Consider the following 18,003-nt stretch of genomic DNA (forward strand, 5'->3'; position numbering starts at 1 on the left):
CTTTCGCCAAATGAAAGTTCACGATGGGCGTTAGCACTAACTCCGGCGTTGCACAATAGAATTTGTGTGCTGGAGTCGAAAAAAAAAATTGGCTCTACTGCGCATGCGCAATTCCTCCCCCCACACCCCCCCCCCCACCACTTGTTTCTGGGCTGCTGTTCAAGCGCAACCACCAATGCAGGGCGCGGCCACCGCGCGCATGTGCAGTATACCCGGGGCTAAATCAGCCATTTTATTATTCAATTTTCATGATGGAGGAGGATAGTGGGCCGCATGAGCGAAGATTCACACAGGAGACTAACAAAGCTCTTGTGGGGGGCTGTGGAGAAGAGATGGCAGGAACTCCACAGGAAGGGTGGATCTAGACCACATGCCAACGATTTTTAAACAGGATCTGGAGGGAGATAGCTGAGGAGGTCTCTGCCTCAGATACAGTAATAAAGACCGGAAAAAGTTCAATGATCTTTTGAGAGTCGTTAGAGCAAGTACAATTTTTATTCATTTATTACTTAAATTGTAAATCTGACACACGATTCGTTCTCATGCTGCTGCTGTCTCTGAGCACTCTGTGGGTTGCCTCCTAAAATGCATGACACATAGGTAGGCTTAGTGTGGCACCCTATTTGCCATGATCTTTACACATTATTAAAATTGCTTTCTGAGATCTCAAGATGTTTCCAGACTTCGATGTCCTCCTGATGAACCATGTGCAACTTCCAAGGCCATTAAACAGAGGACTGTATTAAAAGGCCGTTAAACAGAGGATAGCATTACATTCAGACAGTACAGTATAAGTCTGTATGCCATGAGAGCAGATGGACCCTGTGGTAACCATTCCCATTTAAATTTTTGCAGGCAAAGAAGCCACACAACCGCCACGAATGGGTGCGGACAGGCGACAGTCCACCTCAGACCCTGCCACTTATAGACCTGGAGAAGCAAGTGGCAGACCTCATCGACATCTCGGGTTGGGCAGCTGTCACTGGGGGCGCTGACCCCCACTTAGGTCCTGCACACTCCCTGGGGTGGATTGGAGCAATGTGATGCAGTGTCTCTGGACTAGATATAACGGAGTCGCAGCGGTCCTTCAAATGAGCCTGTGCTATGTGACTTTCCTCATGTAACCCTGCCCGTCCCCTGCTGCTGTTGCTTTCTACTTCCAGATGACCAGTCGGAGGTGCCGAATACCTGGGAACCACCGTCCACGTCAGGCCAACAGGCTCAAAATTGGCCAGGAGTTGCTCCAAAAAAAAAGGGAGCAACTTGATTTTTCTAGAGTATCTTAAAAATCCCCATTTTGCACATTCAATTTGCACCAGTGTAAGTGAGTTAGTTAGGATTTTTTTTAGTTTCGTTTTTTTTCCCCAAAAGGGGGCGTTACCAGCCACCTACGCTCGTTTTGGCCATTTAGGTCACTTTGGACAGCTAATAGTTGCTCCAAACTAACTTAGGCCAGCATATGTGGCCACTTGTGGCTGCACAGAAAACCCTTGCGAAGAGTTAAGAAATCAGCGCAGGTAGGTACATCTGAGACCATTCGGCCAGAGATAGGGGCGGGAAGGGAAGCGGAGAGGACCTTGCAAAGCACTAAACAAAGCACAACAACATTCAAGAGGAAATAAAAAATAAAAAATAATTCCTATCAAAACTCAGCCCGGGAAAATCAGCTGGCCGGCTGGTGCGGGAGGTCACTCGGCCGGGGGTAGGTGCGGGACAACGGGGAGGAGAGCACAGGCCACCGACATCCAAGCAGAAAATGACTTCTAAGATAAACTGCCAACTTGCCAAAAGAGAAATGGAACCTCTACTTCCACTGGGTATTTCACTGACTCACTCTGACAGACTATTCCAGCGAACGTAGTTCTAGCCCGGCGGGCATCGTGAGGCCACTCGGCCTGGGATGGGGGCGGCAGCACGCACAGAGGCTGGGGGCAGGAGCTACTCCGCGAAACCTCCAATGCGCATGCGGAGAGCTGCCAGCACTGTTTTTCGCGCAGGACCCTAGCTCCGCCCCCAATCAACAGAACACGCCGCGCGCCTAGCCATGGGAGAGGCCACAGAGCGGCCAGAATCAGGAGACAGCTTTTTGGCGCCATTTTCAGACCACAAAATCGCCGCATCTCTGGTGAGTGCTCCGAAAAAATAGGTGGGCCAATTTTGAGCCCACCATGTGGAGGAGGTGGAATTTGAGGAATTGACTGTGCAACTGACTCCGCGAGGGTGCAGATGCAGTCTACACCTCTTACCACTGGCAAACACCTCGTCCGAGGATGACGCTACATTTCCGGGCTTCGAGATCTCTGAGGCTCCTGGGACTAGTAGTGTGCAGCAACGCAGTTCTGGGGTCGAATCCCGTATGCCATCTCTCTGGAGGGTTAGTCGGCAAAGCTGGTCTGCTGACAGACAGATAGACGTGGAAATGGACATGGTGGGACTGTCCAGGGAGCGCATCAGGCTCACCCACGATGTCCTGAGTAGGATTTCCGCGAGCATCGACAGTCTGAAAGCAACCATAAGGGAGGTAGGGTCGCAGATTGTCGATGCGAGCCGCAAAACCTGCGAGGCCATCACTGCCCACACAAGGCTGGTGGCCTCCACCAGTCACACTAGAGTCCTGGAAAGTGTGGCGAGCAGCCTTGCCGAGTTCCCCAGTGTGACACCCTGACACATCCCCAGTGACTAGCGATGCCAATGGAGAGGCTCACCAGTCACAAGCCGGGCCTCCCACATCACGAGCTGGTCCAGTGTCTCCCCAGAAGGTGTCCCCAATGTCTCTGCCCCCAACACAGCAGCGCTTTGACAACGTTGCTGCGCACAATCATGGTGCCACTTTGGGTACGAGGAGCAGTCGAGGGAGAGGGCAAGCCGGTGGTAAAAGACCGTGGGGTAGGGGTGTTGGTTATCATGTTGTTTTGAAAGTATAATCACAGTTTAATCACAATTTGTTATTTTATTAAAGTTTCAACGTTTTCAAATTATGTTAAGTTATAACATTTTACAATGTTTGATAAATTCTTTTGTTCACCATAACCATTCCTGTGTAGTGTCTTATTTACAAAATAAGAGTGGGAATAGTCAACATGGTGGGATAGAGTGGCCAGGCAACAGTTAAACGTGCTGTTCACTCTTCAAACAAAGCGTTGAATTTTGAGCTGCCGACGCAAGGCTTTTGCAGTGGCGAAATTTCCACCATGGTGGTGGCGGCATGAGTTCCTTGCCAGGCTCCTCTTCCTCATCCTCCTCCCCTCTCTCCTGAGGTTCTCCTGCAATCCCCATTGGCAAATCCTGTCCCCTCATGATGGCAGCACAGCACAATGAACTCAGACACCTGCTGAGGGGAAGCCTTCCTATTGCAAGAAGCCTCCAGAGTGGTACAGGCATCAGAAGTGCTGCTTGAGCACTTCAATTGTCTGTTCAATGATGTTGCATGTGGCTGCATGGCTCTCATTATAGTGATGCTCAGCTTCTGTCTGAGGGTTCCGGAGGCGGGTCATGAGCAAGGTGGCGAGGCTGTAACCTTTGTCCCCAAACATCCAGCTTTGGTCTTGTGGTTGAAGCTGGAACAGGCCTGAGACAGTGCACTCATGCAAGGTAAAAGCATCATGGGTGCTTCCTGGATATTGGGCATTGACTGCCACGATGCGCTGGGTATGGTCGCAGACGATCTGTATGTTCATGGGGTGGAATCCCTTTCGGTTTCGGTAAATCTCTGGATTATGTAAAGGTGCTCGCAGGGCGATGTGCATACAGTCAAGGGCAGCCTGAACCTTGGGGAAGCCAGCAGATCATCCAAAACCTACAACCCTCTCATTTTGAGCCTCCTTGGTCATTGGGAAGTTAATGAAGTGCATGCTGTGTGCGTACAGTGCAGTAGTCATCTGGCGAATGCAGCAATGTGTAGCGTGCTACGAGATGGAGCATATGTCCCCCGCTGATGCCTGAAAGGAGCCGGAAGCATAGAAGGCAAGTGCCTCGATGGGCAATGCAGTCCTGATGTCGCTGGTAGTTTGTGGGACTGCCTGTACGAGCTGGCAGATCTCAGTCAGTGCTTCTTTTCGGAAGCACAATCATCTAATGCACTGTGCCTCAGAGAGCTGCAGTTATGAGTGATGTTCCCTGTAAAGTTGTTGGGGGTAAGGCCTCCTCCCGATACATCTGCGACCTCTTCGATTACGTTCAAAATGTTCAATAAGCCTTCCTGCAGGTCGACGCCGTATAAATATAGTAGCTGGGATAATGGCTGACATAGTATAGCCTCCATCTTTTAAAATGTCCTTAAATATTCTTTATAACAAACTATAAACTCACACAAAACTTCACTGAAAAATGCAGCCTTCTTCTCCCAATCCTTTTATGCACTCAACTTCTCCTCCGTTTTCAAGATGGCACAGTTAGCGCTGGGTGTGACTGCTTTTTGCTGGCGGGTTCCCGGGCAGACGCTAAATCGGGCGATAAGGTCGAAGGTTCCGCCTGGGGCGCTAGTGCAGTGTTGCACGCTGATTTATTTCATCCAAATGGTGAAAACATTGGGCAGGCGCAAAGTTTTAGCGCCGCCGCAAAACCGTTGCCGAAAGTTCCATGTTGTGCGCCTTGTTTTGTGCAAAAAAAAAGTTTTTGCGCCATGCCCAGGCGCTAAATGGGGCACAAATTAGCTGAAAATCCAGCCCTTGGTGTTGGCTGGCAAGTGTTCTTTGAAATAATTGTGGACAGGAGTACAGAATAAAAAGTCAATTGATTTTTGATGAAAAGGTAGCATTGGATTCACTAGTGACTCTATTAAGAAAGTATGAAGGGGAAATATGGAGCCCATTCAAGAGGTAAGTAAAAGAAACTTACAAAAGGAAACAGCGTGTCAAAATGGAGAAAGAATTAGAGCAGGATGAGAAGTTTTAACAAACTTGTATTTATATAACATCTTTAACATAGAAAAGCTTCCCAAGGCACTTGACAAAATTGTTAGCTTGTCTTTTTCCTTTTCAGATACTTATTTTTACTTTGTTTCCAATATTTGCAGTTTTTCTTTTTATCTCTAGGATAAGGATGCTGAAGCATTTGATAGTCACATTTACACTTCAGCATTGCTATTAGTGCTCAACAAACGGAAAATTGTACAAGTATGTAGCAGTACGAGGGGAAATAATATGAAGTATACAAATGTTGCTGGGTTTGTGAAATCCGATTTATTAATGCTTAAATGGGGGGAAATTATAAAGCAATTTTTTAAAATAAAAGCCCCACAGAATTCTACATTTAAAAATAAATCACAATATAAACCATATATATAAATAAATAAAAGAACCCAATAACAGAATTTTCTACAAAGAATAATAAATGGAGAGGAAGAATTTTACTTACCAAAACAAAAATCCAGCCAAAATAAAAACTGGAGAAAAATTATTCCACTAATACTCTTCATTTTATTGTATAGAAAATGCAAACTCTTAATCATCATTAGACCTTTGAAGACTTAAAAAGAAAATCAACATGATAAAATCAGTTAATGTTGAGGAAGTACTGTACCTGCTCTGAAGGGAATGTATTTTAGGTGATTTCGGAGGTTTGCTCGCCTCAATTCCTAGGAGCTGGATCGTACCATTGTCTGAAGTTACAGCGAGATAATGGGAGCCCTGGCAGAAGGCCAGAGTTTTGATTTTTCCTCCAATACGAGAATAAGTTAAGATTGATCTACAAATAAAGAAAAAACAGCAAAGGAAAATCATTCACAGCATTGAATGTCTTTGAACTAAATAAGTAAGACAGGGGCTCCACCGAGAACTGCCAGCTCACTTCAGCCTGGAATAGAGATGAAAACCTTCATTCCATCAGTTGCATTGCTGAAGAAAGCACTTCTTTGCACAAAGGGTGGTGGAAATCTCGCCCTAGAGACTAGGTCAATTGAAAATTTTAAAACGGAGATTGATAGATTTTTATTAGGCGAGGTTATCAAGGGTTATGGAACCAAGGTGGGTACATGGCGTTAAGATACAGATCAGCCATGATCTAATTCAATGGCAGAACAGGCTCAAAAGGCTGAATGGCCTACTACTGTTCCCATGTAAGAATGTCAAGTAAAAACAATCTCGACTCACTCCCAGTAGCCAGTCGCACAATACATTTATATCCTTATTATATTGATCTGTCCCACAGGAGCAATGTGCATCAAATTACAAAGTACAATCTGAGCACACAAATTATATCTAGCCATTAGTTCATTGTTGGGGAAACAAAAGATACAACATGCAAGTGCTCTCTGCCCAGGATTCTGCCAATCGGGAATTAGAGGAACATTGAAGCCCAATGTCTTAAAACACAGCCTTCACAGCACGGAAAGCTTTTGAGAGTTTTGGGAATAATTTCTAAACAATTACGTTTCTTTAATATCTCTATTTAAGGATAATATCTCTTAAATGCACACTTTTTCAAAAACATGCTTAATTAATATCAAACTGATGTGTCAGAATCTCTTTTCGAGAAGAGTAGAAAAACTTGCCAAGCCACAGAATATACTTTGGAAAATATAACTTTGGGCACAGCTGAAAGAAATTATATTATGCTTATTAATGACCACTACAAATCTGCTACAGTTTAATTACAGAAACTGTCTGCAAAAGATTATATTTCAAAGATACCATAAGTCATCACAATTTGAAACAAAGATTCCAGCACACTTCTACATGAAGCTCATTCCACATGACCTTTTAAAAAGCCTCTGAAGCCATGATCTACATTGAGGAAACGAGTCATTCTTTACAGCTGAAGTTAATTAAATTAGAAACAATTGTATCAAGCTGGTGGCAGTAATACAAAAAAGTCATTCGAAAGTGCACTAACTTATAAAAATGCATAATCTTTATATCCTGCTTATAATTTGTTCTAAAGCTTGTTATGTAAACTAAAAGCATTTCGAGAACTACAAACATACCTGGTAGTTGTCGTCTTACCCTCCATCTTCTGACTATCCCAAATCTTCACAGTGCCATCATTTGAGCAGGTAGCAAAAATTGAATGTTCATCAGAGACCCGGATTCGGTTCACTGCTGATTTATGTTCATGAAGATGTGCAACTAGAAGCCCTTTGGGATGCCAGCCTATTTAGACAGTGAAATTTAGTAACAGTGTAGAATTATTTAAAAAAATCACAATCCTGGGATACTGTTTTCCTTTCCTCTGCACATACCTGCTCTGATTATACAGACACTGTGAATGCTAAATACAAATCACTCATAATTTAGCAATCTAAACTGTGATCCTTGATAGTTAAAATCATACATATCAAATGAAAAGCAACTTTAAATTGTACAGCATAATCCAGTACTTGTACACCATAATAAAATTACAAGTACAAGTATCCAAGCTAAATGAACATTTAATGGCCCCAAGTTTCCACACGCTACAAAACGGGCGCCCCTCCGAGCTGGCCGCCTGTTTTTCGCGCCGAAACGGCACCAGAAAAAAAACACGCGATTCTGGAGCGCCCTGCAGCTCCATGTCTGCTTGGCGCGGCGCCCAGGAGGCGGAGCCTACCACTCGCGCCAATTTTGTAAGTAGGAGGGGGCGGGTACCATTTAAATTAGTTTTTTTCCTGCCGGCAACCCTGCGCGTGCGCGTTGGAGCGTTCGCGCAGTGTGAAGGAAACATTGGCACTCGGCCATTTTTGTAGTTCTTTGTAGCTGTTTAATTTTTGAACATTTTTTAATAAAAGCACATTGCCCTTCCATGATCAGCACTGAGGCTTCTTGCAGCAGTGAGAAGGCTGCAGGAAGCCTCAGAAGTTGAGGCAGCCGTTTCCCGACGGCCTTCTCCCCCCCTGCCGTCGGGAATGGGTGCTCAACTTCTGAGGCTTCCTGCAGCCTTCTCATTGCCTCCTTCCCCCCGCCGTCGGGAACGGCTGCCTCCCCTCCCCGCTGCGGTCGGTCGGGCCCTCACTCCCTCCCCCCCCCCCCCCGCCTGCCGTCGGGAACGGCAGCCTCAACTTGTGAGGCTTCCTGCAGCATTCTCCCTGGGTGAAGCACTTTCACACAGGTAGGAAGATGGTTTATTTAATCTTTTCTTTGCTTATAAATTTTTATTCAGGTTGGATTTATTTGTATAATATTTGTATAAGTATAAATAAGGATTTATTGTAGAATTTAATGACTTTCCCCCCCCTCCTCCTCTCCCCCCTCTCCCCTCCCCTCCCCCTCCTCCCCCCTCCTCCTCCTCCTCCCCCTCCCCCCCTCCTCCACCCCCCTCCTCCCCCCCCTCCTCCTCCCCCCCCTCCTCCTCCTCCCCCTCCCCCCCTCCTCCACCCCCCTCCTCCCCCCCCTCCTCCTCCCCCCCCCTCCTCCCCCCCCCCCCTCATCACCTCATTCTGGACACCTAATTTGTAACCTGCGCCTGATTTTTTAATGTGTAGACAAGGTTTTTTCAGTTCTACAAAAATCTTCACTTGCTCCATTTTAAGTTAGTTTGGAGTACGTTTTCACTGTGGAAACTTTGAAATCAGGCGTCAGTGGCCGGACACGCCCCCTTTTGAAGAAAAAATTCTGTTCCAAAGTGAAACTGTTCTAACTGACTGGAACTGCAGAAAATAAAATGTGGAGAATTGCGATTTCTAAGATAGTACGTTCTCCACCAGTTGCTCCTAAAAATCAGGCGCAAATCATGTGGAAACTTGGGACCTATATGTCCATGATTAACTAGGGAATAGTTGAGACAAAAACCACTGCATATTTTAAGGGAACATTGGATAAATATTTGAAGCAGATGAAGATAATAAGCTAGAGAGTGGGTTTACTTTTGGATTACTTGAGCAAAGAACCAGCAGAGACACAAATGGACTCCATCTGTGCTGTAAACTTCTTCGGTTCAAGGTGCATCAGCAAATTCCTTTTACAAACTAGAAGCTGTGTTAGGATTTAGGAATTAATAATTCACACCTTATTATGAGGGGATTTGAATCTTTTAATTCTGTAACATTTTACTCTCATTGGTGCATAATCCTTGTGAGCAAAGAATTGTGTGCATCTATAACAAGTTACATATTCTAATGAGTATGCAACAACACAGCACATAATGGACCACAGGACATAAAAAGCTAAGCTCCAGCTGATTTTATTAAACAGTTTTATCATTGTGCCTTATAATTTTGAGAATAAATAGCTTCCAAAAGGAGCCTTTTGCCTATTTTTATATTAAAAGGTGGATAACATTCCTTCATTTGGACTACAGACAGTTTCAAAATATTTAACTTTCATGTAGCCCTCATATCACAACCTGGTATAGCACACCTACATGGTTTGTAATTACCATTTAGTAATGGTGCTCAGAATGAAGGATGTGTTTCCATTTCCCCCCTTCTCCCCATGTACTTTTTCTGGGGAAACATGAAATATTGCATTAAATTAAATTTAAATATCTAGTACTAGACTGGACTAATAACCTTGTATCTGGCCAACTTATTAAAGTCTCTGAAAAGACACCGAATTTTAACCTGCCAAAACAGGCGGATGAGAGTTGGGTGAGATGTTAAAAATCTGAATCCCAACTCCAACTTGGCTCTAACCCACCCAATTCCGATTTTAATGGAAGCGGGATGGGAGGCAGGCAACCAACGTGTACCCAGGAGGCGGGTTGGCAATTTAAATATTATAATGAGGTAGCTTGCCTCATATTTAACCACCATTTTAAATTTAGCTCTAACCAGCCGAGTTTTCTGGGCTAAAGGGAGGTGAGGACTGTTGGATGCAGGAGGTACCTGCCTTTGCACTTATCTGCCCCGACCCTTCTGATCTCCTCCACAAAGTTTCAGATTTCCCCCCTGGCTCTGGTCTCTGATCTCCCCCCGTCTGCTGATCTTTCTTCTGGCCTCCGATTCCCACGACCCTGACCCCGATCTTCACACTAGCCTCCAATCTTCCAACCTACATCCGGTTCTTCCATTCCCTCTCTCCCTCCTCTCTGCCCTGCTCCCCAGTTGCTGCCTGGTGCCAAAGGCATACCAGCCGACAGCCAGCCTCTCAATCTGGCTGGCTGCAGCCAGGTGATGGGAGATAAAAATTGCTAATCAAGTTCTGCTGTTAAATTTAGCAGTACCTGCGGGAAATGCATACTTCTGGGTTTCCAGACCTCAAAGCAGCCCCCCCCCCCCCATCCCCCTCAACCGCCTCCCACCACCTCAGTGTTAATATCCAGCCCAGTGGTTCAGTTTACAATCCACATTATAAACTTAACCCTGCATCTGGGATTTCCTAATTAAGGTGATTACAATTTAGAAGAGTCAGAGCAATCAATCTACAAGTGTACTCAAACACTACTTCAAAAATTGGTCATCAATTGACCATAACCTTTTAACTGCATTATGTTTAATAATCCCATAAGTAGGATACACTGGTAAATTAATACTAAATAAACCAAATTGAAGCTGGTTTAAATCTACTTAGCCTATTGCCTTTGTGTACCTGGTGGAGGAGGTTTACTCTCCCATTCAGCACTTTCCATTAACTGTTTTGCCATTCGTTCAGCATTGCACTGCTCTCGCTTCTGCTGAATCAGATGCTGGAGCTCAGTGCCACACGTGGTAATACGTCTCTGGTATGTGGAAGGCAATATTGGAACATTTCCACTTTGCAGAACCGATGAGGTAGAAGCTAGTTTCCTCGTTAGGACCCCAGTCCCTTCGGACACCTTCAAAAGGAGTTAAAGAATAAAAGGACGCTTGATTTTCCAAGATTGAATCACTGAGTAATAATGGGCCCAAGTTTCGGGCTACGCCACGAGCTGTAGGGGGCGGAGCCAGGTCCCTGCGCTGAAAACAGTGCCGGGACCTCTGCACATGCGCGCTACAGTGGGCGCACATGTGCAGTAGCTCCAGGCGCCCAAAACTGTGTGGGAGGGGCCCGAAGCACACAGCCCCTAGCCTTGGCCGAATGACCTCACTGGGGCTGCGTGCATAAGGCTGCCTCCCACGCCCAGCTCCTGCTTCCACCCGACACCGACCCGGCTCCCGCTTCCCCCCACCCGCCCCCGGACCGGACCCAGACACCGACCCGACTCCCGTTTCGCCCCCACCCCCCCCGCCCCCGGACCGGACGCGACCCGACCACCCCGGACTGGACTCGACCCGCGCTCCCCTCCCCCCACCCGACCTGACCTCCCTCTCCCCGAACCGAACCGACCTCCCTCCCACCACCCCCCCGACCCGCGATCCCGACCCACCCGAAGCTGCACCACCCCCCCAACCCGACCTGACCTCCCTCTCTCCCTCCGACCCAAACCCCCTCCGTCCCCCCGACCCGAACCCCCTCCGCCTCCCCCGACCTGCGCTCCCGACCCGACGCCACCTACCTGTAAATCTGGTGCTGGGGACGGGCCCTGCCCAAGTCTTGGGCCCGGCCCGTTCAGCCTCCGCCCCGCCCCCCTCCTTTTCTCCTTTCCCCCCCCCCTCCTTTTCTCCTTTCCCCCCCTTCTCCTTTACCCCTCCCCCTTCTCCTCCTCCTCCCCCTTCTTCTCCCCCACTCCCCCTTCTCGTCCTCCTTCTCCCCCCCTCCCCCTTCCCCTCGCTGTCAGAAACACAGACACTGACAGACAGAGAGTGAGAGACACACACACAGACAGACAGAGAGATAGAAACACTGACAGACACACACTGGGGGGGAGGGGGGATCCCAGCACGCTGTTGGAGGGCTCCCGGTGCTGCAGTCGGTAAGTAGAAAATGTTTTATTTATTGATTTTTTTTTTAAAATAAATTTATTAATTTTTTTGGATTGATTTATTGGTTGATTTATTGATGTTTTTATCATTTATTATTGATGATGGCTCTTTATTTGTAAAACTGAAGTGTTTAATGTTTGTAAACTTCCCTTTGCACCCCACCCCCCCCATTCCCTACGCCTGATTTGTAACCTACGCCTGATTTTCGAAAGTGTAGACAAGGTTTTTTTCGAGCATACAAAAATCTTCACTTAATCCATTCTAAGTTAGTTTGGAGTAAGTTTTCACTGCCGAAACTTTGAAAACAGGCGTAAGTGGCCGGACACGCCCCCTTTTGAAAAGAAAATTCTGTTCCAAAGTGAAACTGTTCTAACTGACTAGAAGTGGAGCAAACTAAATGCCGAGAATTTGAATTTCTAAGATACTCCGTTTTACACCAGTTGCTCCAAAAACTCAGGAGCAACTGAGGCCGAAACTTGGACCCATTAAAACTAAAGCCAATAATACTGTCACAAAGAAAAATAACAGAGCAGGTTGGACATCTGACCCATCTGGTTCATCCTTCCATAGAAACCAACAGGCCCATCACAGCATTCAACTGCCTCAAATGATTCCAGATTTTTTGCCTCCACTACCACACCTAGAAAATCATTCTAGGTGTTAAACACGCTTACATAAGAACATAAGAAACAGGAGCAGGAGGAGACCACTTGGCCCTCGAGCCTGCTCCGCCATTTATTAAGATCATGGCTGATCTGATCATGGGCTCAGCTCCATTTCTCTGTCTGCTCCCCATAACCTTTTAATCCCTTATCGCTCAAAAATCTGCCAATCTCCGCCTTAAATATATTCAATGACCTAGCCTTCACAGCTCTCTGGGGCAGAGAATGCTACAGATTTACAATCCTCAGAGAAGAAATTCCTCATCTCGGTTTTAAATGGGCGACCCCTTATTCTAAAAACTATGCCCCTTAGTCCCAAAATTCCCCTCACGAGTGGAAATGTCCTCTCTGCATCTACCTTGTCGTTCCCCCTCATTATCTTCTATGTCTCAAGATCACCTCTCATTCTTCCGAATTCCTACGAGTACAGGCCCAACCTGCTCAACCTTTCTTCATAAGTCAACCCCTTCATCTCAGGAATCAACCAAGTGAACCTTCTCTGAACTGCCTCCAATGCAAGTATATCCCTCTTTAAATAAGGAGACCAAAACTGTATGCAGTACTCTACGAACATGTTAGAAATCAGGGAGGCCTAAAAACATATAAACTGTTACAAATGTACGCTGTGTTTAAATTGTTGTTTTGAACTGCAGATAGAATGTCTATTCGAACCAGAGAAATGCTTAGAAATGGAAGCTATAGTTCTTTGTACTTTATACAATCTCCCTGTTGCTAAGCAATTATCTGTTGTTTTTAAGTTAAGACTTGAACCTTGTTTACATTGTTCCAACTGTCACAGGAGCATCCAGTCGTGCCCCAGTAACTGCCCCCAAAGGAAGTGGAGTGTGGGAAATTACACTCCGCTTCCATTGAGGGGTGGTAAGGCCAATTCTACGGCGGGAGCAGGACTTCCACGCTGAGGGCTAAAATTCCCGGCCCCAGAAAGTTACCGCCCCCAAGATGGGAGCCTGTGCGGGGAGGCAGAGGGAAGTTGAGGGGAGACGGGGGCGGGGGATGGAGGGGAGAGTGGTGGAGGGCGGAGAAACCCAGGGCGGGGGACAGGAGGGACCACATTGCAGCGGAGGTCTGGGGGGCGAAGTGTCTTGGAGGGGCGGGCCTGGGGGCTCTGTGCCTCGGTGCGGGGAATGTTCAGAGTGGGGTGGACGGGTTGACTGCGCAGATGGCGGTTGGTGGATGTGGTGTGGTTGGCGTCGCGGGGGCGTGGCTCCGGGGTGGCCGGGCTGGGGGCTCGACATCCGGGGGTGTTCGGCATTTGGGAAGGATTCTGACGGGACGGGGCGGGTTGGGTGCGGGGGGAGTGTTCCCGGTGTTGGGTGGGTCTGGAGCTGGGGGGGGGGGTGGCACGCTCTTGGGATGGGGGGTGGGCTGTTTGGGGCTGGGGTGGGGAGAGACTTCTTCACTCGGGGAGTTGTTGGCCTGTGGGGTTCCCCGCCGCGGAGAATTGTTGATGCCAGTTCACTGGATGTGTTCGGGAGGGAATTGGATGTGGTCCTTGCGGCTGGAGGGGGAGGTGCTGGGGTGGGTGATCAGCCATGATCTTGTTGAATGGTGGTGCAGGCTCGAAGGGCCGAATGGCCTACTCCTGCACCTAATTTCTATGTTTCTATGTATAATGCGAAGGGTAGGTTTAAAGTTCCCTGAACAATACTGCTGGCGAAGATAATGAATGGAAGTTGTGTGTTAACATAAACATGTTGCTATGTCGTTAAAAAAGATAATGAGCAGTTTTCTGGTTTGGCCTCTGGGATCAAAGAGAGGATCAGGCAGAGAGATGAGAGATTTCTCCACAGGAAGAAACCCTGGGTTAGTGTAAACAGATAGTGACATATGGCCAGAATCGTAAGACATGTTTAAGGCTTCGAGACAAAGAACTAGAGGTCTTATCGGATATTAAGTTTTTAGGGGAACCGCGATAGATCAAAAGATTTCGTCAATATCTAGGGTCAGGCCCACCCCTAAAAATAGGTTAAAAGTGTCCTCCCAGATGCTTGTAGCCTTGTAGTCACAGACAGTGGAGGGGAGAGCGGAACAGAAGTTTAGCTGGTCGAACACAGTGATCCCATACTTTACCAAAGAAGGCTTTAGACAGAGAGAGAGATTGCAAGCTAAAGAACTGCTCAGGTACGCCAGCTGTTTGTCCGATCGGGATGGGTATTAGCTATCTGTTACGGTTGTATGTTTTTGCGATATAACTGGTGTGTTAAATTCCATCTTAAACTTTGATTAGACACAATATATCCACCAGATTGGTTTATAGTCGATCATGATTATTAAAGTGAAGAGAGATAGCCTTAACCTGGCATATTTATAACAGTGGCCTCACCAATACCTTGTACAGTTGTAGCAAGACTTCTCTGCTTTTATACTCTATCCCCCTTGCAATAAAGGCCAACATTCCATTTGCCTTCCTGAGTACTTGCTGTACCTGCATACTAACTTTTTGTGTTTCATGCACAAGGACCCCCAAGGTCCCTCTGCACTGCAGCTATTTGTCATTTTTCTCCATTTAAATAACAATTTGCTTTTTTATTTTTTCTGCCAAAGTGGATAACCTCACACTTTCCCACATTATACTCCATCTGCCAAATTTTTGCCTACTCACCTAGCCTGTCTTTATCCCTTTGCAGATTGTGTGTGTCCTCCTCACAACTTGCTTTCACACCCATCTTTGTATCTTCAGAAAACTTGGCTACATTACACTCGTTCCCTTCATCCAAATCAATTATAAAGATTGTAAATAGTTGAGGCCCCAGCACTGATCCCCAGCACTAGTTACTGTTTGCCAACAAGAAAATGACCCATTTATCCCGACTCTCTGCTTTCTGTTACTTAACCAATCCTCTATCCATGCTAATATATTACCCCCAACCCAGTGAACTTTCAGCTTGTGCAGTAACCTTGTCTGTGGCAATTTATCGAATGCCTTCTGGAAATCCAAATACACCACATCTACTGGTTCCCGCTTATCCACCCTGCTCATTACATTCTCAAAGAACTCCAGCAAATTTGTCAAACATGATTTCCCTGTCATAAAACCATGCTGACTCTGCTTGACTAAATTATGCTTTTCCAAATGTCCTGCTACTGCTTCCATAATAATGGACTCCACCATTTTCCCGGCAACAGATGTTGGGCTAACCGGTTTCCTGCTTTCTGTCTGCCTCCTTTTTTTAAATAGGGGTGTTACATTGGCTGTTTTCGAATCCGCTGGGACCTCCCCAGAATGCAGGGAATTTTGGTAGATTACAACCAATGCATCTACTATCTCTGCAGCCACTTCTTATAAGACCCTAGGATGCAAGCCATCAGGTCCAGGAGACTTGTCCCCCTTTAGTCCCATTATTTTACCAAGTACTACTTCTTTACTGACAGTGATTGTTTTAAGTTCCTCCCTCCCAATAGCCCCTTGATCATCATTTATTGGGATATTTTCTTGGTATGAAGAAATACAACATTAGTTCTGAGCTTGCCTTTAGTTAGTTTGCATCCATGTCCCCTTGTACTGCAGTTGTGGTTTCACCTGAATAATGCTCAGAGTGATCTTTTCTATTTCACTAGGTATATAAACCTCTATAAGATCCCTTTATTTGTCTCCTTTTTAAGCTAAAAAGTCAGAGCCTTTTCAAATCTTTCCTCACAACTCAAGCTGCTGGACATAGAGATGTTGTACCATTTCCAAGCCTTGGATGTTTCCCTTTGTTTCAGAGACCAGAACAAATATAGTATTCAAGTTGAAGCTCGACCACAGCACTATGCAGCTTCAGCATAACAGGCTCATAATTATGTTCTACTGATTTGGCAATATGATTCAACATTCTGTGGAGCTCTGGAATTTCCTCAGTTCTCAGAATTATTTCCAGACCACAGTAAAAGACAATGGGTCCACAATTTGCTGGCAAAGTAATGACGAGGCTAAAGGTATTCATTATTATTTATGCGCAACTTCAGACAAGATGTGGTCAGAAGCAGAAATACAAAAGTTGCTTCACAAAAACATCATCTCGCTGTCTGGCTCCACTGAAATACATTGAACAGCATGAAGTTGCTGTACTTGCATGGTAGATATAAACTAAACTCGCCACTAAAAGTTAAGTCTTGTCCATTTCAGTCGAAGTACCCCTTTAATGACATGGTAAGTGTTTATTGCTGCCAGTCAACCTCTCTGGCACTGAAAATTAAGTATTACAAGTGGGGAGTCTCATTCAATCAAGTTTAAATTCTTGCTGTTTAAAAATGTTTTACTTTTCCTGTTTTTCTCTCTCTCTCTTATTCCAATTTTTCCCTTTTTAAATTTCTCTTCCTGTATTTAATTTGGCATTGAATTCACCCATTATAATTTACACGGCTGAAGACTCGTACTCCAGAACTAGCTATGCCTCTAGCCAAGCTGTTCCAGCATAGATACAACATTGGCATCTATCAGACAATGTGAAAAATTGCCCAGGTATGGCCCATCCACAAAAAGTAGGACAAATCCAATCCGGCCAATTATCGTCCCATCAGCCTACTCTCAATCATCAAAGTGATGGAAGGTGTCGTCGACAGTGCTATCAAGCAGCACTAACTCACCAATAACCTACTCACCGATACCTAGTTTAGGTTCCGCCAGGACCACTCGGCTCCAGACCTCATTACAACCTTGGTCCAAACATGGACAAAAGAGCTGAATTCCAGAGGTGAGGTGAGAGTGACTGCCCTTGACATCAAGGCAGCATTTGACCAAGTGTGGCATCAAGGAGCCCTAGTAAAACTGAAGTAAATGGGAATCAGGGGAAAATGCTCCACTACCTAGCACAAAGAAAGATAGTTATGGTGGTTGGAGGTCAATCATCACAGCCCCAGGACATCACTGCAGGAGTTCCTCAGGGCAATGTCCTAGGCCAAGCCATCTTCAGCTGCTTCATCAATGACCTTTCCTCATCATAAGGTCAGAAATGAGGATGTTCGCTAATGACTGCACAGTGTTGGCCCATGTTGGTAATGACTACCTCCAACAAGTGAGAGTTTAGCCACTGCTGAATCCCCCACCATCAACTTCCTCAGGGGGTCACCATTGACCAGAAACTGGACCAGTCACAAATACAACAAGGGGTCAGGTATTCCGCGGTGGGTATCTCACCTCCTGACTCCCCAAAGCCTTTCCACCATTTACAATACACAAAACAGGAGTGTAATGGAATATTCTCCACTTGCTTGGATGAGTGCAGCTCCAACAACACCCAAGAAGCTCGACACCATCTAGGACAAAGCAGCCCACTTCTTAAACATTCACTCCCATGACTGGTATACCGTGGTTGCAGTGTGTACTATCTACAAGATGCACTGCTGCCAAGGTTTCTTCGGAAGCACTTCCCAAACCCGCAATCTACCACCTAGAAGGACAAGAGCAGCAGGCGCACGGGAACACCACCATCTCCAAGTTTCCCTCCAAGTCACACAGCATCCTGGCTTGGAAGTATAACGCCGTCCCTTCATCGTCGCTGGACAAAATCCTGGAACTCCCTCCCTTACAGCACTGTGGGAGTACCTTCACCACACGGACTGCAGCCACCACCACCTTCTCAAGGGCAATTAGGGATGGGCAATAAATGCTGGCCTTGCCAGCGATGTCCATATCCCATGAATGAA

The 18,003-nt window shown here is 46.3% G+C and overlaps 1 protein-coding gene across 2 annotated transcripts in view; it reads right to left on the reverse strand.

The window, feature by feature from the left end:
• Positions 1 to 18,003, reverse strand: part of pik3r4 (phosphoinositide-3-kinase, regulatory subunit 4) — a 110,152-nt gene that overhangs the window by 21,832 nt on the left and 70,317 nt on the right. For both annotated transcript variants that reach the window (XM_070880550.1, XM_070880549.1), the window contains exons 11-13: positions 10,440 to 10,665; positions 6,923 to 7,088; positions 5,521 to 5,685 (exon numbers count right to left, since the gene is read on the reverse strand). In XM_070880550.1, the coding sequence (XP_070736651.1) occupies positions 5,521 to 5,685; positions 6,923 to 7,088; positions 10,440 to 10,665 (557 nt within the window). The remainder of the gene's footprint in view (positions 1 to 5,520; positions 5,686 to 6,922; positions 7,089 to 10,439; positions 10,666 to 18,003) is intronic.

Source organism: Pristiophorus japonicus, chromosome 5, assembly GCF_044704955.1.
Source record: "Pristiophorus japonicus isolate sPriJap1 chromosome 5, sPriJap1.hap1, whole genome shotgun sequence".
Classification (NCBI taxonomy): domain Eukaryota; kingdom Metazoa; phylum Chordata; class Chondrichthyes; family Pristiophoridae; genus Pristiophorus; species Pristiophorus japonicus.